This window comes from Ahaetulla prasina, chromosome 10 (genome assembly GCF_028640845.1).
Source record: "Ahaetulla prasina isolate Xishuangbanna chromosome 10, ASM2864084v1, whole genome shotgun sequence".
NCBI lineage: Eukaryota > Metazoa > Chordata > Lepidosauria > Squamata > Colubridae > Ahaetulla > Ahaetulla prasina.
The window spans coordinates 25,906,253-25,928,504 of record NC_080548.1 but is presented as its reverse complement, the minus strand read 5'-3'; the positions used below and the strand labels follow the sequence as shown (position 1 = coordinate 25,928,504).

Here is a 22,252-nt window from a genome sequence, read left to right as displayed (position 1 = left end):
ACAGCCAAACTCGGGGAACACCAAGAGCCCTACAGTTCAATCCTAAGGTACAAATATCCTCTTCTATCAGTACATCTGAAAGTGGCCAAGGTCAAAGAACCCTGCTCCAAGGAAATGCAACATGGAAATTAGCTCTGATGAGAGCCAAAGCTGGATCAAATGTTGTATTAAAAGATCTCCGGAATAATATTTTTTTTGAAAATTTTAACATTTGAAATAGGAGCCAGAGATTGAGGGACAGTATCAAACAGGAGCTGTTAAAAAACTACACAAGGTATCTTTGGAAGGAAGATAGCAAAGGAAAAAGTGTTCTGCTTATGCAGGCAAAAAAAACACAAACCAAAACCCAAATGAGGAAATCCAATGCTGTATAAGCACTCAAGTGATCTGTAAAAGAGCGATCCACTGTATTTTTTACATACAGAATGAACTGTAACCCGAATAATAGGTCATAATTTAATGCAAGGAGACCTAGCACAATGTGACTCAAGTCCTTGGTCTCTGTCAACGATCACTTTCTAAGACAGAGGTCGCCAACCTTAGCAACTTTAAGCCTGGCGGACTTCAACTCCCAGAACTTCTGGGAGTTGAAGGCCGCCAGGCTTAAAGTTGCCAGGCTTAAAGTTGCCAAGGTTGGAGACCTCTATTCTAAGAGAAATAGGGGAGTGATAGTCCTCTAAACAGGTGGTTCTCAATTTTTGCTCAGCGTCCGTTTGAAGCTACAATGCATCTCCAAAAGGTACTTATGACCAATTTCCAAAGTTATGAATCCACAGAAAAACCACCCTGTAGCAAACAATGGGTTCACTTCATGACCACCACACTGGGAGGCCCAATTACAGTCATAAGTCGATGACTATCTGTATACACTCCCCTATTTTGCTCCTGGCTCTCTTGGCTAGAACCGAAGAAAGACTCGATCGACCAGGATTATATGGATGGCCAGTGGTTTTCCTCCGCATCCTCATTTCAAAAGGTTCACTGACCTGGCTTCAGTCTTACCCAGCCTTGTTAAGTAACGATTGAGCGTTTTATTAATCGGAGAGAGGAGGAAAAAATAAAATAAAACAAGTGTACATACACACGCACAAAAATCCTGACATTTTTAAAATGACGTTCCGCTAACGGGAGCGAGAGAGAGAGACAGTGTGTTTGTGTCTCTGTGTTAGGGGATGAGTGGTTAGAATACACAACTTCTTTCACATGTCCAGTGCCAGGGTTAGAGAGACAACCAGCAAGGAACTTAAAAGGTGCCGAAGAAGAAAAGCTTGGGACATCACTTAAGGCAAAGCTGGAAGGGAGGAGGAACTTCTACAGTACAGAAATCAGAACTGGAGAAAACCGTCCAATTGTCCCCTTTTCTCCCGCCAACGGATGTCTCTTTCATCAAAGAGCATCTTTACGTTTTGGACCCACCCAAATTTGGGAACGGTTCCCGTTTGGAAGTTCAGTGGGAATATGGGACAACATTTAGCCTGGAGGTAGCATCCCACTGTGATGAGCCAAAGCGACTTGGGTTTTCTACTCTTTAGCCCATGTCAATGGCTCCACAGCTTTTTATCTTTCTGTCTGCCTGTCTCCCTCTCTCTCACTCTCTCTCTCATACACACACAGACACATCTCATGCGCCAAATAGCTACCTCCTTCCAGCAAAGGCCAGGGAAAGGAAACGTATCGTGAACAGAAAAGGCACAGGAGAGAAGCATGCAGAGGAACTGGGAAACACCATATTACGAAGCCTGATAAACCGAGAGATTTAAATCAAGGATTTAACAACTACCCTTCTACCTTCGCGGGAACTAAAAAACCGAGGCAAAGACGCCGCTGGGTTTGATTTTGAGCGAAGGCAAACGTTTCCATTTGACTGATACTTCCAACGTCAAGTAGGAGGGAAAAAGGTGGCGGCTTTAATCATCGGGATGGAAAAAGGTAAGGGACCGACCAGGCCAAGCGTGGATTGGGAGAAAGCTCAACTAAGGGGTGCGTCATGCAGAGTTAATACGCTGCATGGCGGTGGCATTCCCATGCAAACTGTGGCCCAGAAGTGACAGGAGGCCTCAATGAATAGATTCTGCCTCCCTTCCCCTGCTCTGTCTCTCTTGTAAGTTTCACAGAACTAAGGGGAAGCGGGGGGGGGGGGGAGGAGGATGTCACCTGTACGGCCCCCGGATGGTGGGAACAAAACTGTTAAGTTGAACCTGACTATTTATGAGAAGGGGAGAAAATATCACAGCTGCCCAAGAAGGTTCCGAAAACACACAGCTAAGAGGAGGAAGAGGAGGAGGAGAGGGAGGCGGGGCTCCCGAGAAGACAATAGTCAGCCATGGCCGAATTCCATCATGTACATCCAATAGGAGATGGGTGGGCTGGTCATACACATGCAGGGAAAAGGGAGAAAAAAAATGGTTGGCCCAACAGCATCCAAGTTGGAGAGACAACAGAGCCAGGTCCCGGATTCAAGCTAACGCCAACACTGTACGGGAGAGAGAGAGGAAAAGAGTATATTAAACGTTCATAGTTTATGAAAGCTAATAAACAATTTCATTAACGGCGCTAAATTCAGTTGTGCGGTGCCCATTGTACACTGCTACTCACAAATCGTCATCGTCGTCACTTAACGACCCCGTAATCCCTTGCTGGGGGTGGGGGGAGAGAGGGGAGAGTCTGGGCAACTGAATGGAGCTAGCAGGATTTAATAGCCGGATGCCTTTCCTGTCGCCAATGCAGAGTTTTGTTCAGCAGATATATTCTCAGTGTGCCCAGAGAGAGAGAAATATCTGCCTCTACCTAGAATTGAACTCACAGCCTCCTGACTGAGAGGCGAAAGCTCCACCTCTAGGCCACCGCACCACTCTGCTGTTCCTCACAAATGCTAGCATTGATTTGAAAAGGGGAGTTCCAAGCCCACAGTCTCACACTGTACAGACCCCAGCTGTTTAGGTGCTCACTGGTGGGTCCCTGCAGGGTGCAAGTGGGGCTTTCTGCTACAATTTCCACATCATCTCAAATATATAAGTTGCTGCCCCTCAATCCCTAGATCCTGAGTAACTGTTTACACCAGGGGTCTCCAACCTTGGTCCCTTTAAGACTTGTGGACTTCAACTCCCAGAGTCCCTCAGCCAGCAAAGCTGGCTGAGGAATTCTGGGAGTTGAAGTCCACAAATCTTAAAGGGACCAAGGTGTTGTGACTCATCCTCCCTCCTCTCCTCAGCCAGGCCCCTCCCGTCTCCAACCGGGCCTTTTATCAGACTCAGAGTCTGATAATGAAGATGAACGGCCTGTCACGCCTCCAGCCCCCGGCCCTGGCCCCATGCCTGGAGAGGATTCCAGGAGTAAACGGACAAGCCTGATAAATTTCACTCCTACAGCGTGTGAGCAGGAAGCCAGCCAAATCCAGCTGAAGACAATTCAAAGTGGGAGGACCCTCGCTTCCGGAGATCTGAGAGGCGACGCCAGCAGAAGGAGGGGTGGGGCAGGCCTGGATAAATGCTGAATCATGGAGCCACACCCCACAGCCTATATAAAGGACCTGCTTTTGGCATTCCAACCTTGAGTCAAGCAAAGTCTTATCGAGTTTGCTGATACCAGACCCTATCGCTGAAGTCACAACTTGGACTCCTGCCTGCCCTAATAAACCTCGAAGGGACTTGGCAAGCTGCAGAGGCTTCGTTGCCAAGTTTGCCACGGACTTCCTTGACTCGTTCGTCGGAGTGGGGGTGGGACACGACACAAGGTTGGAGACCCCTGGTGTACACAGTCCCCCCCACACCCCCATGTTTGGGAAGGATGCTGCTCCAAGAAACCAACACTGAAATAGTCAGGGGATTGAGCTTTTGAGAAGATTCAAATCCTCTATGAAACTCTTGCTCAGACCTCAGCTTCTGCTTCTGCAGTTTCCACAAATATTTGGTTGGCTGAGAAGGGAAACCAAATGCTGACTTCGAGGTAACTTTCGGCAGTACCGTATTTTTTGAACTGTAAGACACACCTGACTATAAGATGCACTTATATTTAGAAGAGAAAAACGACAAAATGAAAGGTTTTGGCCTCCCTTTTTTTGGGCCTTTTTCCCAGCCTGTTTCTGGGGCTTTTTTCGGCCCATTTTCAAGGCTTTTTTGGGCTCATTTTTGAGGCTTTTTGTGGCCCATTTTTGTGGCCTTTTTTGGGCCCAAAACAGAGCATGCTGAGGTAAAAAAAAATGGCTGGTGGGTGGGCTGGGCTTCAGCAATATTTGGCCTATAACAGGGGTCTCCAACCTTGGTCCCTTTAAGACTTGTGGACTTCAACTCCCAGAGTCCCTCAGCCAGCAACTGGCTGAGGGACTCTGGGAGTTGAAGTCCACAAGTCTTAAAGGGACCAAGGTTGGAGACCCCTGGTCTATAAGACCCACAGACATTTTTCACCCCCTTCTGGAAGATAAAAAAGTGCGTCTTATCATCCGAAAAATACGGTAATCCTTACAGACAAAATTAGCATACTTGTTGCTCAAGCTTAGGCCCAAGATTACAAGCAACCCATAGATCTCCCTCTCTAAAGTGGTTAGAAAGGAGCTGATCAAGAAACTTCTCCTTCTCCTGGAAGCCTGCTGCTGGAAAGAAGCTAACAGCAGGGAAAACAAAGGATCGGGTGCATTCAAATATCGGGCTCAGTGCCAAGTGAGCTTGAAGTCACCTTGGAAACAGAAATTCAAAGACAAAGCCTAAGAAGAGAGAAGGTTTATATCCAACCTCCACAGGGCCTTCCATGGTAAGAATTAGGCAGAGGTCTAGTGAGAGAGAAGGAAGGAAGGAAGGAAGGAAGGAAGGAAGGAAGGAAGGAAGGAAGGAAGGAAGGAAGGAAGGAAGGAAGGAAGGAAGGAAGGAAGGAAATATGCTTGAGTCCACTCACCAGTCAGCGCCTCCTGGGCGAAGTATTTGACATCCACATCAGGGTCCTGGGTGAGTTTCTCTAGCACTGGCTTCACTTCGTTCTGAAGGGTACTGGAGGAAAACAAGAAGCAGGCAAGGAATGAGGGGGAAGAAGTAGGCAGAAGACAAGGCCTGTATCTAAGGTTCGCCAAAGTCTCAGTATTTCCATTATAGCAACAGAGCTTGTATACAGCTTCACAGTGCTTTTTACCCCCTCTAAACAGTTTACAGCAGTGGTAGTCAACCTGGTCCCTACCGTCCAATAGTGGGTGTTCCAGCTTTCATGGTGGGCAGTAGGGGTTTTGTCTGATACTGAAGCACTTTCCTTTTTTTAAATTGACTTTTTTTTAAAAAAATTATAGCATTATTTAAAAACATTTTCATTAAATTCCCTGTGACAATTTAAATTTCTGAAAATATACTATTTGTATCGCCCGTGCGTAAGTTTAGTTCACATTAGTAAGTGAAGCTAAATGGCGCTATAGTGCGACCGCAAACAAAAGAGCCTCGTCCCAGAATAGCTCGTGCATTTCCCCCCACACCACCCAGCTGTAACAGACAAGCAGAGCTGGTAGCCGGCGCCTCCCCCCAACCCAATCCACGATGCGCGAGAGGCATGCGCAGACGACGATACATGGCACATTACTGTGGAACCAGTGGGCGGTTAGAAAATTTTACTACTAACAGAGATACAAAAGTGGGCGGTAGGTATAAAAAGGTTGACTACCCCTGGTTTACAGAGTCAGCAGATTGCCCCAACAATCTGGGTTTCCTCATTTTACCGACCTCAGAAGGATGGAAGTCTGAGTCGACCTTGAGCGGGTCAGGATCGAACTCCTAGCTGTGGGCAGAGTTTAGCCTGCCATGCTGTATTCTAACCACTCGTGCCACCAACGGCTTCTACCTCTTCCCTTCATTTCCTCCCACCCCAATGATCAAGATAAGCCCCAAGCCCGGATGCCATCGACAACAGTTATTGTTCCCCATACCTATTATCCAAGATTGGTCCAATTTTTTGAAGTGACTTGGCTACGTTGAAGCGAACGTTTGCTACTGCATCGCCGGCCATCCGCAATACCGTGGGAAGCATGTGCTTGGTGGTGATTTCCTGCCCACAGACCTCTGACAGCACCTAGCAAAGGAAGAGCCATGAAAGTAGATCAAGGGCCCTGTGTGCAACTTGGATCCGATGAGCTCTTATCATTTAAGAGGTTTGCTGTTTTGGAGCCAGGCTTATGCTGACCTGGTTCTGCAGCTCTTTGATTCAGTTCCCTAACAAGACCAACTGTTCTCTCCAATCCAGAAAACCCCAGAATAAGGACAATTCTTAACTTTTCATAGGTCATACGCTGACTCTTCACAACCAGCGCACGCACCTCTTTCCACATTCCCTCAATTGGTCCCACTTTTTTCTTTGGGCTCCCAACTCACATTGATGCAGAACAGCGTAGTCATGCGGTGAAGGTAGTTGGGGTCATTGGACATGGCCAGCACCTTGGGGATGATTGTGGCATGGGCCCAGTCCTTGCCAAACTTCTCCACAAGCTTCTTAAGGTTGCTGGTGGCTGCTTCTCGGATGGCATAAACTGCACAAGGGAAGTTGTAAGACACAAGACGGATTACAGCTAGAACACATGTTCTAGAAGAGCAATACACAGAAGACTAAGGGAGCCAAGTTTCTTGCTGTAAAAACCTAAGACTTGATTTGAGATATACCTGCAGCAATCACACGATTTTCTGTTTCAATGGGTGAACTCTGCAGCACGAAGGGATATTCAGAGATATGGGGGAGTGTCAAAAGATTATGAGGAAAAAATAACTTGGAAGATTTTGTTTAAAAAAATAATCCTGTCTCTAAAATGCTGAGATACTTTGGGGCTGCAGAAATACTGTTTTAATTAGAGAAAGTGTGAGGGGTCCTTGGTGCTCCCTGAACTTGCTAGTTTTCTTGCAGATGTTTCATTACCTTAACTAGGTAACATCATCGGTGGTAGTCAAGAGGGGAAAAAATGTTCAGAGAAGAGCAACTAAGATGATCAAAGGCCTGGAGACTAAAACGTATGAAGAACAGCTGTAGGATTTGGGGTTGGCTAGTCTAGAGAAAAGAAGAATTAGGGGTGACATGATAGGAATCTTCCAGTATCTGAGAGGCCGCCACAAAGAAAAGGGGGGTCAAATTATTCTCCAAAGCACCAGAGGGCAGGACAAGAAACAATGGTTGGAAACTCATCCAGGAGAGAAGCAACCTGGAATTAAGGAGAAACTTAATTCTAACAGTGAGGACAATTAACCAGTGGAATAGAAGTTGCCTTTAGAAATTGTGGGCGCTTCATCACTGGAGGTTTTTAAGAAGCTGGACAGTCATTTGTCTGAAATGGTATAGGTTTTCCTGCTGGACTAGAAGACCTCCAAGGTTCTGTTCTGTTCTATTCTATTCTTCATTCCATGTTCTGTTCTGTTCTGTTCTGTTCTATTCTATTCTATTTTTTTATTATTTATTTATTTATTTTATTAAATTTTTATACCGCCCTTCTCCCGAAGGACTCAGGGCGGTGTACAGCCAGAATAAAATACAAGATATATACAATTAAAACGAATTAAAATATAACAATTACTAAACGGCTGATCGTTAAAAATGAATTTAAAATTTAAAATATTAATAAAACCCCAATTTAAAATCAAACTATTTATGCCAGTCCCGCTTGAATAAATAAATATGTTTTTAGCTCACGACGGAAGGTCCGAAGATCAGGCACTTGACGTAGGCCAGGGGGGAGTTCATTCCAGAGCGTCGATGCTCCCACACAGAATTCTATTCTACTCTACTCTAATCCACTCTATTCCTTAGTTAGGATAATGAAACATCTGCAGGAAAACAAGCAAGTTCAGAGAGCACCAGGGACTCATTTCAACCCTGAGCTATAAATATTCTCCTTTATTAGGGGGAGTGTGACGTGACTGTGCTTCCATTGTACATTTGACACTGGCCAAATTACTGTCCTTTGGTGGAGTCCTATCTCTACATTTTCTTGGAACACAGCAAGGGAAACCAGTTCTGTTTTATGCCACAGGCAGCATTTCTAATTGAGCCAACTGTATTCTTTTACAGGCTGCATTACCTCTTTCCTATCCAACTGGAACTGATGGTAGATGAACCTGAAATATAATTGCGGGAGCTTTGCTACAATTGGCTTCCACCGGCAATTTATATCCTCATTTCATGCTGTAGCTACTCTGTACCTATCCCAGACATAACTGAAACCGACAGTGAATTTCTAGGTTGAAAATGAGCTTTTAACCATGTTGTATAATTACTAGTCAGAGCTTGAACTGCTGGTAGCACATTTTATTAGGTGAGAATGAGACCAAAAAGCGCAAATTCACTGTTATCATCAACATGCTCAAAACGATACAAAATATAATAAAAATAACGGAAAATTATATGAATGCCGCATGCTGAATAATCAAAGTTTGAAACAAAAAAAAAAAAAAGATAAAAAAGCTAGTGTTGTAATGTTTTTTTTCTAATGTACTTGCATTAAATCTGAATTTAATTGCTAGAAAAGATTATCCCATTAAATACCGAAATGTGACTCAACCTCCTTTACTTTAGTGCTAAAAGCTTTTCAGTGATTCATTTTCTCAGCTGGAGAAAATTGCTGACACAATGGATTCCATTAATTCTGAAATATGCGGGCTCAAAGCCAAATAACTACTTTAACTTATATTCTCCCCTTGTGCTACAGCCTCTTACTTCTACAGGTAATTGGGATGAATTGCATGAAAATCTGGTCTGGTGATTTCAGGCGCCAGCTTGGAAACCAGGAGACTGTGAGTTCTAGTCCAGCCTTAGGCATGAAGGCTGGCTGGATGACTTTGGGCCAGTCACCCTCTCTCAGTCTAACATACCTCACAGGGTTGTTGTTGTGGAGAAAATAGGGGAAGGAAGGACTATTAGGTCTGTTTTATCCCAATGAAGGTGGGATAAAAATCAATTAATCAAATAAATGTTCAGCAGCCGAGATGAAAGAAAGTATGCTTCTATGCCTATGAGACAATTACATTTCTTTTTTTAAAAAAAAACCTGATTAATAACCTCCATTAGAAACCCCAGAAAAAGTTTTCTAAGGTGTTTACTATAAAAATAAGTTATAAACAATGAAATAGATCTACAAAGTATCTAGGGCATTTAGATATATGAAGAGTTAGCACATGAAAAACCAGTGACGAAAGAATACAGAAACCAGTCTTCCCTAAAGTTATTATTCCAAGGATTCCGTAAAAAAGGAACTTTGTACTAACAGTTATTCACTGCCCTGCACTTACTGGAAGCTACTGATAGCATTTTCTCGGATGATCTCACATTCAGTACAGAATATGCATAAAAGTGCTAATTCTTTTATTTTATTTATTTATTTATTTATTATTTATTAATTTAATTCTTCAAATATCCCACGCAATAACTCCAGAGTTTGCCATATAAGCCTGATTGCATTATATTCTTCATCCAGAGAATGGAGAACTGAGGAAAAGCTTCCGGTCTGTTGCAGCTGCAGCTGGCATCATAGCTAAACCTCAAGATGCCCTGAAACTATTAATGCTTCTGGAGATAAACACAGAATTAATCGCCGCTCCCAAAATTAGATTCTGGTGATTTCAATACTCGATTTACGACCATCATGGAGGCTGCCAGTGGTCCATCACATGACCGACCTGATTTTAAGACCTTTCTTTTTGCAGCAGTTGTTACACAAATCCATTGCTCCCTGTTGTTGTTTTTTGCCAAATATTGGAAGTAAATGCCAATTTTTGGAAAAAACATTGGACCACGGAATGCTACATGTGGCCATAGATACAGGCCAGGAATCAAGGGCCCCAAATATGGTCATATAACCTTGGGACCGTCAAAACTTTGGAACCAGGTTGTAAGTACCTTCTGGGTGTCTACGACTGGTCGTATGTGAAAAACTACCTGTAAAAATACAGCTGTCTTCAGATTTGGTACTGTACCTTCCTTGACATGTACAGGGCAACTTAGAAGCGATGTGTGCAATTGTGACCAAATGTTACAGGAGATGACTAGCAAAGGAGAAACTAACCAATATCAGTTATCAGGTCTTACCATGATCCACTAGCCAGGCCATGCAAAGGGAGTTTAGCTTCTCATCAAAGAATTCCACACCCTGAAGGCAGAGAACATTAAAGTGACAGCAAATGAATCAGCAAGGATTACAAATTACGAGGTTACAAATAAGGTTATAGAATTCTCATTGTTTAAACAAAAAAACAAACCAACAGAACAGAAACAGAAATCTGGAGAAACAGACTTTTGTTCAATTAGTAGACACTGCAGGGCAACCTAGCAGATAAGTCATCGAATTTGGGGAGATTTTGACAAAACAGCCCTAGCAGAATTAATCAAAGAAAAGCAGGAACTCTACAAGCACCTGTCACTATAAATGTTCTAACTGATTTAATAATGCCCAGGTTGCTGAGTAAAAAGCTCAAATGTTTACAGTTATTTTCAAAAGATCAAAACCAAACCAAACCAAACCCACACTCACCAGCTGTCCAGCTAACAGGGGCATGTACTCAATAATAGCTAACCGCACACGCCACTTGGCATCCTCTGCCAACTCCACAATTGCTGGCAGCAGAGACTGAGATAACTGCCGGATGCCAATCACTTCATTCACACAGTCCAGGTTGGAGATTATGTTGAGTCGGACCTCGGGGCACTGCAGAAAAAGAGCAGATGAGAATGGGGAAGAAAGAGCTCCTGCCTCAACTGTCATTTCTAAAATGCTTCCTGTCGTGCTAGTTTAAAGGGAGGTTCAGGTAAGAACTCGGGTAGGATGAAAAAAGGAACCAAAGTTACATTTTCAACTTTCTGATTAGCTCAAAGATGGCAATAATGTGACTACCAAATTTTTTGGAGTATAAGACGCACCAAAGTAGAAGACGCGTCTTAATTTTGGGGGAGGAAAATAAGAAAAAAAGCTGATTGGTGGGTGGATGGCCTCCCAGAATACCCTCAATCAGCTGTTCTCAGAGGTGGACTTTAACAACAGGTTTGTTGGTTGTGAGCTCTGCACCTTGCTTTTTTTTTAGCCTCTGAAACTTCCCTTTAAGAGGCTTTTTTCAGCTTCTAAAACCTTCCTTTCAGAGGCTGGGCGGGGCTACATTTGGTGTATAAGACACCCAAATTTTCACCCTCTTTTAGGGAGAAAAAATGAGCGTTTTATACTCCGAAAAATATAGTAGATGCAAGGTTTGAAGAAAAAAAAATCCGGTACATCAAGCACAGTGGAAAAAAAAATCCGGTACATCAAGCACTATTCAGAAAAAATATTCATCCCAGAACTAGGAAGTGTCTACTATAGATTATCTAAGATCGTTTAACTAGTGATGATTATACATGCCTTACCACTAACTCAAAGTGTTTTTCAACCGTGGCAACTTTCCAAATTCTGGGAGTTGGAAGTCCGCACACCTTTAAGTGGCCAAAATTGAGAAACAAAGCACTAACCAATAGATTTTCTTTAATTGTTCTTACTCATTAATCTCAGTGCAGCAAAGCCATGTAAGCAGATAACACTAATATGTTCACCTCCAAGAGTTAACCACAAAGGCTCTTAAGTGACCTCAAAAAGGGGAGGGGGGGATACTCACCTCATCTTTGAGCTGAGCCAGGAAGAGAGGCAAAAGATGCTCAATTGTATTGTCCTTGCCCAGAATAGGAGACAATCCCATGATCACGGACGCCAAAGCGGATTTCACGTGCTGATTGGCATCTGATACTAGTTCCTAAATGATAAAAAGGACGTATTTTAAGACACCGCAAACTATTTCTGCAATGCCTCCAGTCTCACTGCCTTTGTACGCACCACTGCTGCCATTTTATTTGTTGATTGTAATAAACAACTGGAATATTGAAATAAAAGTTCCAGGGGTGCTATTCAGCAAGTTCTGGAGGACCAGTAGCGGAAATTTTGAGAATAGAATAGAATAGAATTTTTATTGGCCAAGTGTGATTGGACACACAAGGAATTTGTAGCTCGGAGAACAGGCAAATACCACCTCTGGCTGGCCCCAGAGTGGGCTGGGAAGGGAGATTTTGCAATATCCTTCCCCCAGGCGTGGGGATGAAATGGGGATTTTTTAGTATCCTTCCCCCGGAGTGGGGAGGGAATGGGGATTTTGCAAAATTCTTCCCCCAGGCGTGGGGAGGGAATGGAGATTTTGCAATATCCTTCCCCTGCCATGCCCAAAGAACTGGTAGTAAAAAAGATTCAATTCCACTACTGTACAGTTCCATAAGCCAATGTATTCACACCAATGGAATATTAAACTACAGTCCATTAAGACAGTGTATTCTAAACTTGTACAATCAGGCACTCGTTGGCACACATCTACAACACACACTCATAGAGGAAGCCAGCCAGATTCCCTCTACAATTTGGTCACCTTGTGAACATCAACGTCTTAGAGGCAGAGGCAACCAATGGCTTTCATTGTACTTGTCCTCTTTAAGGACACCACCACCATGCCTTCTTCAGCCTTCCTGCAAGCATGCCTCTGACTGGGCCAACTAAAACTACGAGCTTATAAGAACTGCTCAAAAGTTACTAGAGAAGGTGGCTTCCTGGTACATACCTTGATACAGGGCAAAATCTGAGTCATGATGATATTTTCACGACAATCGGGAGACAAATTCTCACAGAATTCTTGGGAAAGAAAGATGGAGAAATAAGAATTTCAGTGCAGATTTCACCCAGGTAATATTTCCCCCCACCTAATTATCAACTAAGTACTTAAACCTCTCCAGACCATCATAAGGGATACTATACCAGTGATGGCTAACCTTTTTGTCGTCGCGTGCCAAAAGCAGGAGAGCAGAGGGGTTGCGCGCGCGTGCCCACACCCGTAATTTAATGCGTTCTGCCCCTCCGCGAATGTGCGTGCTCCCCCTGCTTTTGGCACGTGATAGCACGGTGGGCCCGGTAAGCCCATTTTTTGCCCTCCCCAGGCTCCAGAGGCTTTCTAGGAACCAGGGGAAGGCAAAAACGGCCTTCTCCAAGGCCCGACAATCAGCTGGCCGGTGTGCGCTGGAGCTAAACTAGGGCAACGCTCGTGTGCCCACATATATGGCTCCGCGTGCCACAGGTTCGCCATCATGGTACTATACTCATCTGCGAAACTATACACAAAAATATTCCTGAACTTTGATCTGAAAACTTAAGTTTTCCTACAGCTGGATCCAGACAATTCCCTTTTGTTTACACATCAAGCGTCTGCTTAAAACAATTACAACTAAGTTTTTTTAATAAATCAAATTCTTCTTTTCTTGCCCAGAAGTCCATCCCTTTCAGAAAGCCTTTATACAGGTAGTCCTTGATTTACAAGCCAAACTGAGACTAGAATTTCCACCGCTAAACAAGGCAGTTTGTTAAGTGAGTCACGCCCAACTGTATGATCTTTTTTGCCACGGTTAAGTGAATCACTGCAGATAAGTGAATTGTAAAGTTGCTAAGTGAATCCAGCTCTCCTCATCGACTTTACTGGTAAAAAAGACAGCCAGGAAGGTTGCCAAAGGTGCTCATATGACCATGGGACACTGCAACTTATGTAAATACAAACTCGTGGCCAAGCGCCCAAATTTTGATCACGGAACTATGGGGATGCTGCAACGGCTTTTACGCCATTTTTCACCCAGTGCTGCTGTAACTTTGAACAGTTGCTAAGCAAATGATTGTAACTTGAGGGCTCCCTGTGCAGGGAAATCCTATGTAAATATCAAGACAGTATCGATATTGATTAAAAATCACCTTTGACTTTGCTGGAGGCTGCCGCTCGCACTTCGGCTTCACAGTCTTTCATGAGATTCTGGAAGGCCGGGACCAAGTCAGTTTTTGTGATTTCTGGCCCAACAGCTTTTTGGAGCTATGGGGGGGAAAAAAAATCACCAAGTCCCAAAACTGACCATGCAAACACTCCAAACAGCAAAACATTCCTCCCTGCCAGAAATAATTCTACCCCAAAAACTCTCGGTCTGCAGAACTGACAGTGGTGGGCAGAACAAGAAAAACACTGGTACATTTTTAACATTTATGGTCATTTAACTTTCAAAAATGAAGCGAATGCGATCTTCAAAATACACAAGTTATTTGCACAAACCTCCGTGAACTTCTCAGCCACCATGTAACGGACTCGCCAAGACTTGTCCTCGGCTGCTTGTCGTAACGTCGGCATCACCAGGGACTCCAAGTCCTCCTGAAGCAGGAGCTGAGCAATATTAACACAGGCCTCCACAGCCAACAAGCGCACAGAGTCCTGTGTGTGACATAGCAATAGCACTTAGACTTATATATCGCTTCAGTGTTTTCCAGCCCTCTCTAAGCGGTTTCTAGAATCAGCATATTGCCCCCAATAATCTGGGTCCTCATTTTACCCATCTCAGAAGGACAGAAGGCTGAGTCAAACTTGAGCCGGTCAGGATCGAACTCCTAACTGTGAGCAGAGTTAGCTTGCAATATTGCATTATAAGTGTGTCGCTATGCCCGCCTTCCTTCTTTCCTTCCCTTATTCTTCCCATCCCTTCCTTAGCAAAACCATTTAGACTTATATTTATATTTCATTAAATATATTTATATTTAGACTTCACAGTGCTTTTACAGCCCTCTCTAGGCGGTTTACAGAGTCAGCCTATTGCCCCCAACAATCTGGGTCCTCATTTCTACCCACCTCGAAAGGATGGAAGGCTGAGTCAACGTTGCGCCTGCCGAGATTTGAACTGCCGAACTGCAGCTAGCAGTCAGCTGAAGTAGCCTGCAGTACTGCACTCTAACCACTGGGCCACCTCGGCTCTTATGGAAAATCTTCCTCACCAAGAGCACAAGGGGTAGGTACAGCCCACCCCTCAGGTTCAACTTACTCCCTTTATCACCCCAAAGCTAACGCCAGGCCATACAGACCTGCTCGTCAGACGCCAGGTTCGAAAACATGGGAATGATCTCGCTTTTGACATATTCCAGTTCCAAGACCTTGGCAAATTCGCCCAGTTTGGAGGCTGCGGCTCGCCTCACCATTGGAGTATCATCTGAACACAAGTTTCTAAAATATCTGCCAGGAAAAAAAAAGAAAGAAGGAAGGTGAAAACTTATTAACTGCAACATACTGGGACAGGAAGAATCTCTCTTGTTTTGATGACTCAGAATTTTATAACGGGGTCCCAATTTTGATTTCAAGGCACTTGACTTACTGGCGGAGGTCAGCTTTAACTGAACTGGAAACTCGGGGATAACAGACGCTGAAGAGGCCACAAGCAGAGGTGCGAGAGGTGAACCAGTCACCCCCCGCCAGGCGCTTCACCAGGGGCACAAAGTGAGCTTCAAGGTCAGCTGGAGAATGTTCATTGGAGGTTGCCCTCAAGGATTCCACGGCCTTGTCCCGCACCACTGTCTCCTCGACCGTAGCAAGGCTTTCGAGTGGGGGCTGGAGAAAGGGGGAGGAAATTACCTATGCATCTCGCATGAACAACCAAGAAGGAAAAACAAAAGAGCTCTCCTATAATTTAATTATTGCCTTGTTCATTTGGATTCACTGTAAGAATTTAAGTAATTCCGCTCTTTTCTGAGAAGAGAAGAAGGTAAGGAAGTCTACACAGGGGGCAAGGAATATGATCGAAAATTGGGATTTGTGCATTCAAATGGGATAAGTGACATTCCAGTCATACTGTTCTATCTGGGTACAATTCAAACATCTGGGGAAAAAAAATTCCCATATACCATTAAATCCACCTATGATAAGGAATTAAACAATGATCACCAAGTATCATTTTAACACTTTTAAATTTGGTAGGGGATAAACATTTTCTTTACTAGTTAACTAAACCATCTAGGACCCTAAACCAGGAGTGGTGCGATGGCCTAGAGATAGAGCTCTCGCCTCACGATCAGAAGGCTGTGAGTTCGATCTTAGGCAGAGGCAGATATTTCTCTCTCTGGCTGCACTGTGAATATATGTGCTGAACAAAGCTCTGCACTGGCGACAAGAAGAGCATCCGGCCATTAAACACACTGCTAGCTCCGTTCAGTTGCCCAGACTCCACCCCGCAAGGGATGATGGGGTCGTTAAAAGATGATGATAATCTAGGATCCTAAACCACCCAGGCTAACTTATCAGCAACTTGGTTATCTCTGGGCTTGTAACAACATGCGTACCCCAATTTCATCTTCTGGAAGGAACAGAAGTGGTTTCATTTCCCCTCTGTGTTAGTTCCTTTTCCTGAGCCCGTCACAGAAACTGGCCTATAACTTACCAACAAGCAGTGGACATATTCTGGACCCCCGACCAAAGCTGTAAATGTTCCCAGCTGTTCTGCCAGGGCAAGCAACACTTCATCCTCATCATAAATAGTGTCTGCAAGAAATTAAAAAACGAGAAAACAACAAAAAGTAAGACAAAGCCTGTATATTCTTAGAACAACAACAAAAAAAAAAATGCAAAGTGCAATTCCATTTTATTTAGTTATCCTTCCATATGTACAGGGTAGAACTGACAGGCACCCAAAATGAGTCTCTGAATAGCTGGGCAGATATTTATTTTTAAGTAATAAATAGCACTGAGTTTAAATGACTACGAGAACATAGATTTTAAGAAATCTAAGGAGAGATTCGAAGCAATACCAATGAACCATGGTAGAACCATGTCCAATCTAACAGAAATTCATCAATATTTCACAAACTGTCCTGAGAAGAAACAATACCGGGCAAAATTTGAATCGTTTAGAACATAGAATACTCTATACAACTTCCAAGGGTAACCTTGGTGACGCTGCTTGCAGGATATGATTCCATACCTGTTCAACTACAACTTCAATCAATCCCAGGCCGGCATGATCAATAGTCAGGAATGGAGCTATTGGGCAAAACCTCTGGCATGTTTCATGTTAGGAGGGGAGGCCTGACATACAATTGCAGACTTGATTACTGTGAGATACAGGTGTAGGTCCAGGGACACTGTATTTCCACAAATCTTTCCTTTTTGTTCGGTTTATGAATAAAGATGATTAACTTATTTAGATATAAATTTCTGATGACAAATGAAAACTGAAGTGAGGAAGTTAACTGTGTCCATAAAGAGGATCGTTTGACAACTGAAACATTCTTTGAGTTAATGCAGATCAGCAAAGATTTAGCCCCAGTGAAATTTCACTCCCCACATAGCCTTTGGCAGATTCTGGGATTCTATCAATGAGCATGGCATAAAGCAGATGTCTTCAAACTTGGCAGCTTTAAGACTTGTGGACTTCAACTCCCAGAATTCTCCTGGCTGGAAAATTCTGGGAGTTGAAGTCCACAAGTCTTAAAGCTGCCAAGTTTGAAGACCTCTGGTGTAAAGGATATCTTCAGGACCTTCATGCTCACGGAGCAGGCACACTGCAATCCTCAAAAATAAATGACTGGAACAGAAATATGCCCAAACTGTCTCTAAGCTAGTTCCACATTCTATTTCCTATCTTGCCGAATATTTTCATTTACCTGTGAGAAAAGGCAAGAGTTCGCTGCGCGTCCTCTCAACGCCCAGGGCCAGCGCAATGGTAGAGAGTTTCTTGATGCTATTCAGACGAAGCTGCATATATGGGAGGGAGAAATGCAAGGAACAGATTCACACAGGTGATGAATCTCAGGAGAAAACTGCCACTTTTGTCTGAATGCTGAATACTGACTTTGCAGAAAACTTTTAACGATTATGGCACTAATAAAGCACTCCATTTTTGGACTCATCTTCATAATCCACCCACCTGGCAGCAGGTGCCCCCTTTCATATACTTTTTCAAACATACAAATCTGTATTGCTCTGCTCATCTACAGTATATATAGTATACAGTATATATAATAGTATGTATGGCTAACATAAACCACACTTTTAGTAGAAACTACTGTTTTGTTCCCATTTTATAAACAGATGTCCACTCCTTGCCTGTATGTCTAGTGCATGTTGACTTTTCTGAACCTTTCTACAAATTATGACAGTATTATGAACTGTCAAGATCTCCAATTGAATAACCCTGATCATATACTACTAAGATAAAATGATAGGACATAATGAATATAACTGCACTCAGCAAGACTTCACCTTTTTCCTTTTTTTCCCCTCACACAAAAGCTACAGGACTGCTGTTTACATCTGGTGACTAATACATAATAATGCTTTTATTCTGCATTTGCCTGTGGTACATTAAGCACCAAGTCAGATATACATTATCTAAGTAAAAAAATACAGACTGCTCCTTTAGATGACCATTTAGCACTATCCTGCTGTATTGCTTCTATTCATATCCAACAGACACTGGATTCCTTTCCAAGTGAAGCATGTATAAGAGTGTAAACTGGGAAAGAAACGGCAATAGTGGTGGGGGCGCTATCTTCAAACAAGAAGATAATGTTTTTCTTCCCCTACCGTTGATGGGTTATTCAATTGGAGATGCCTCGTTTAAAGTTCAGATGCATACCATTGTATCCCATTCTGCTGAATTAGTTCAGTTTAGAGAGCCTCATTGATCATCTGTGATCTATTACTTACCGTTTACATGGACATTGTGATATATGTTACCCAAGGATTCATTACATGTATCCTTGTGTGTCCAGTCACACTTGGCCAATAAAGAATTCTATTCCATTCTATTTCTATTCTGAAAGGACACAGGCCTCACTGCCTAGGAGGTTCATTTGCTCAAAGTCATAATGAGACTGACTGGCTTCCAGAAAGGACTGCACCCCTCTTTAAGACTCAATTCCTACTTTATTGCAAGGCAGTGTTTCTCAACCATGGGGCAACAATGCACGGGTTTCAAACTTGACCGCGTCACGTGACATATCACAATGTTTTTTGCTTTTGCGGAGCCAGGGTGGGCATGGCCTGTGCATGATGCACCCGGCACATGGGCCGCCAGTTTGACACCCCTGAATAGGATGCATGAACTTCAAGTTCTCAGTTTCCCAGCAGTTGAAGTCCTTGCATCTTACCATTGCCAAGTTTGAGAGACACTGACCCAATAGACAGACTGGCTCAGGGGCTAGGACGTTGAACTTGTCGATCGAAAGGTCGGCAGCTCAGCGGTTCGAATCCCTAGTGCTGCCGCGTAGTGGGGTGAGCTCCCGTTCCTTGTCCCAGCTTCTGCCAACCTAGCAGTTCGAAAGCATGTAAAAAATGCAAGTAGAAAAATAGTGACCACCTTTGGTGGGAAGGTAACAGCGTTCCATGCTTCTTTGAGTCATGCCGGCCATATGACCATGGAGACGTCTTCAGACAGCGCTGGCTCTTCGGCTTTGAAACGGAGATGAGCACCACCCCCTAGAGTCGGCAACGACTAGCACATATGTGCGAGGGGAACCTTTACTTTTACCTTTAAGCATTTTACAGGACATAAGATGGCTGGATCCTGCTGGTTGGGCTCACTTGATCCTACCAAACCGAGTGAGTGTCATCCCTAAAGCTACTCCTGCAACAAGAGAGCCCTAGGTGGTGGTGTTTTTTCTTTCTTTCTTGCACACCCATAGCAGAGTCCCAAAAGTGTTTATGGCAAGAGGCAACTGGACTATGGTGTTTTTTTCCGAAGGCATTTCGCTTCTCATCCAAGAAGCTCCTTCAGCATCTTCAAAAAAAACCCCAAAAAAGCCCAGTTGCCTCTTAAAAGAAAAAAAAGCACCTTTGGGTAGCTAAGTCTTTTTTTTAATTATTATTTTACTTCTTTTGTATCCTGCCTTTATTATTTACGACTTTTGGGGACAAACATGACCTGGATGACTGAGAATCTCCCATCGACCATTAAACCACTGGAACATTTTGCCTTTCAGAAATCATGGGCGCTCCATCACTGGAGGTTTTTTAGGAAGAAGAGACTGAACAGTCCCTTGTCTGTAAAAGGTAAAGGTTCCCTTCGCATATATGTGCTAGTCGTTCCCGACTCAAGGGGGCAGGTGCTCATCTCCGTTTCAAAGCCGAAGAGCCAGAGCTGTCCGAAGACGTCTCCGTAGTCATGTGGCCGGCATGACTCAAAGGAGCATGGAACGCTCCCACCAAAGGTGGTCCCTATTTTTCTACTTGCATTTTTTACGTGCTTTCAAACTGCTAGGTTGGCAGAAGCTGGGACAAGGAACGGAAGCTCACCCCACTACGCGGCACGAGGGATTTGAACTGCTCAGCGTCTTAGCCATTGAGCCACCCTTGTCTGAGATGGTATAAATTCTCCTGCTTGAGCGGCTGGACTAGAAGACCTCCAAGGTCCCTTCCAGCTCTTCTCTTCCGATATGAAACATCCACAGCGAAGAGAATGGCTGGGCCAGCTGTTTTCTCACACACAGACGCCCCAGAAAGCTCAGGATTGTGGAGGGAGAAGAGCCACACATCTGGAGGGCATCCAGCCGGAAGCCAGAGGGGTGGGGAGGGGAGACTCCACCCCTTCCTCAGCCATCATACCTCCACCTCGGCACCCTCTATTGACAGCCCCTCCCTTACCGCCTTTCATGCAGAGGGAACGGGGGGGGGGCACTAAAACATCCCCAGCAAAGAAATGCCAGAACCAGGACACCTTCCTAGCCGCTGCCCCAAGGCTCTTCACCGATTGGCTAGGAAGCTTGAATGGAGCTAGGCAGGACCCAATCAGAGCCCTCCGCTCTCTTCCCCAAGTACGCTTTATAAAGAGAAGACGACCTGCTTCCCTTTCTTCCCCCTCCACCACCAACCCCCCCCCGACCAGCAGAGAAACGGGTGGCCCAACCAATCGCGCGCCTGCTTGCATAGCCGCAGGAGGGGAGAAACAGATAAGACGGCCGCTCTCATTAGCCACCCGCTTCCTCTTGGCGTTCGCCAATGAGACCTCTCGCGACCAATCCGGCTCCGTTTCTCAGTACTCCCATCCGGGTTTCTCAAGATAAAAGATCGCCCCTGATTGGCCATCGTGCCGGGAGCTGGGTTCTCGGGCCTGAAATATTCTCCCCGCGGTTGTTGTTTTTTTTCCCCTCTCTTCCCCTCAGCAACAGCTGAACGACCGCCGAATCGGGCCATACCTGAACGTCCTCGTTCCGCAGCTCATCGATCAACACAGCGATAGGATAAAGGGAGTCATCTCCGTCGGCGGCCGCCATCTTAGCTCCCGGCTTCTCTTCTGAAGACTGCGCGGGGTTCTCGCTGTTGCCTTGCAGGGGCGGGTGAGAGGCCATTGGTTCCCTAGGGTTGTCACTCCGTCTTATGTGAGAAGCTGATTGGATTCTTTTTAGACGCGTTCCCCGTTTCCGATCTTCTAATTTAGCATAGCTGTCTATCTGTCATTGGCTTTCTTATTCTTCATTGGACAGATGTTTCAGAACTGCGCCACCCACAAAGAGATTTGGGAATCAGGTCGTTTACGCCCGCCTCTCTTTCATCTCAATTGGTTAGATGGACTATATTCCCGCCTTTTTCCGATTCATAATAGGATCTTTATTCATTCTGTCATAAAGCTCACAAAGGACTATCGAATAGTCCCGCCCCTGGAATGCAACCTTAACTCCGCCTTCCGATTATGGAGAGGCGATTAGACAATGTTTTTGAGAGACAGCTCATAGTAACCAATCCCAGAGTGGAACCAACTTTTCTTTCGGCAGAAGCAGGGGAGGGCTAGTGTGTGACTAGGTTGCCAAAGCAACTTTGCCTCTATTCTTCCCATTGCGGTGACGTCAAGGATAACTTGTGACGCAAGCGTACGTCATAGGTCTATGACCTCACCCTAGCTGGGCGGGGCTTGATGCAAAAGGCATTTTCAGTCCTCGTTTGCTAATCTTATCTTCTTCCAAAATAAAATCATTATTGATTGAGTGTATGCATGATTCTCTCTCTGTGTGTATGTGCACATTTTTTTTATTATTTATTTATTTATTTATTATTTTATTTACATGGGACGAAGAACTTGCTGCACATATTAAAACCTCATTGATTCTTATTGGAAACACAGAGTTAGATGTGTGTGTTAAAGCTGGATTAATTCTCCCTCCTTGGAGGAGTCCAGATTAAAGCTTTTCCCATGGAAATCGTGACTTGGCTTGCAAACATCCCGGGAACCCTTCCTCTTCTTTGAACCACTGATTCCACTGTTAAATTGCTCTTTTCTATCTTCCTATTAAATTAAACCCCACATACTGTATCTGGAACGTTAAGAAAACTGGTCTAACATTTCTTGCTAGAAAGAGCATATGCATGTTGGAAGAAATGTCCATCTGGGTTCTGTTCCAAGTAGGGATAAAGACACTGGAAACATGGAGACTGGAAAGATGGTTTAATGGTGGACAGGAATCACATGGCTT

General features: G+C 44.3%; 1 protein-coding gene across 1 annotated transcript; it reads right to left on the bottom strand.

Annotated features, from left to right (window-relative positions):
- Nucleotides 1-1,016: 1,016 nt before the first annotated feature.
- Nucleotides 1,017-21,151, bottom strand: PPP2R1A (protein phosphatase 2 scaffold subunit Aalpha). Its single transcript, XM_058195724.1, has 15 exons — nt 20,981-21,151; nt 17,450-17,540; nt 16,228-16,328; nt 15,169-15,401; nt 14,882-15,029; nt 14,085-14,240; nt 13,736-13,850; nt 12,564-12,634; nt 11,580-11,714; nt 10,472-10,645; nt 10,030-10,090; nt 6,339-6,493; nt 5,897-6,039; nt 4,888-4,979; nt 1,017-2,473 (listed from the first exon to the last, which is right to left on the bottom strand). Exons 1-15 carry the CDS (start codon nt 21,131-21,133, stop codon nt 2,457-2,459), a joined length of 1,845 nt encoding a protein of 614 aa, XP_058051707.1. The 5' UTR covers nt 21,134-21,151; the 3' UTR covers nt 1,017-2,456.
- Nucleotides 21,152-22,252: the final 1,101 nt, after the last annotated feature.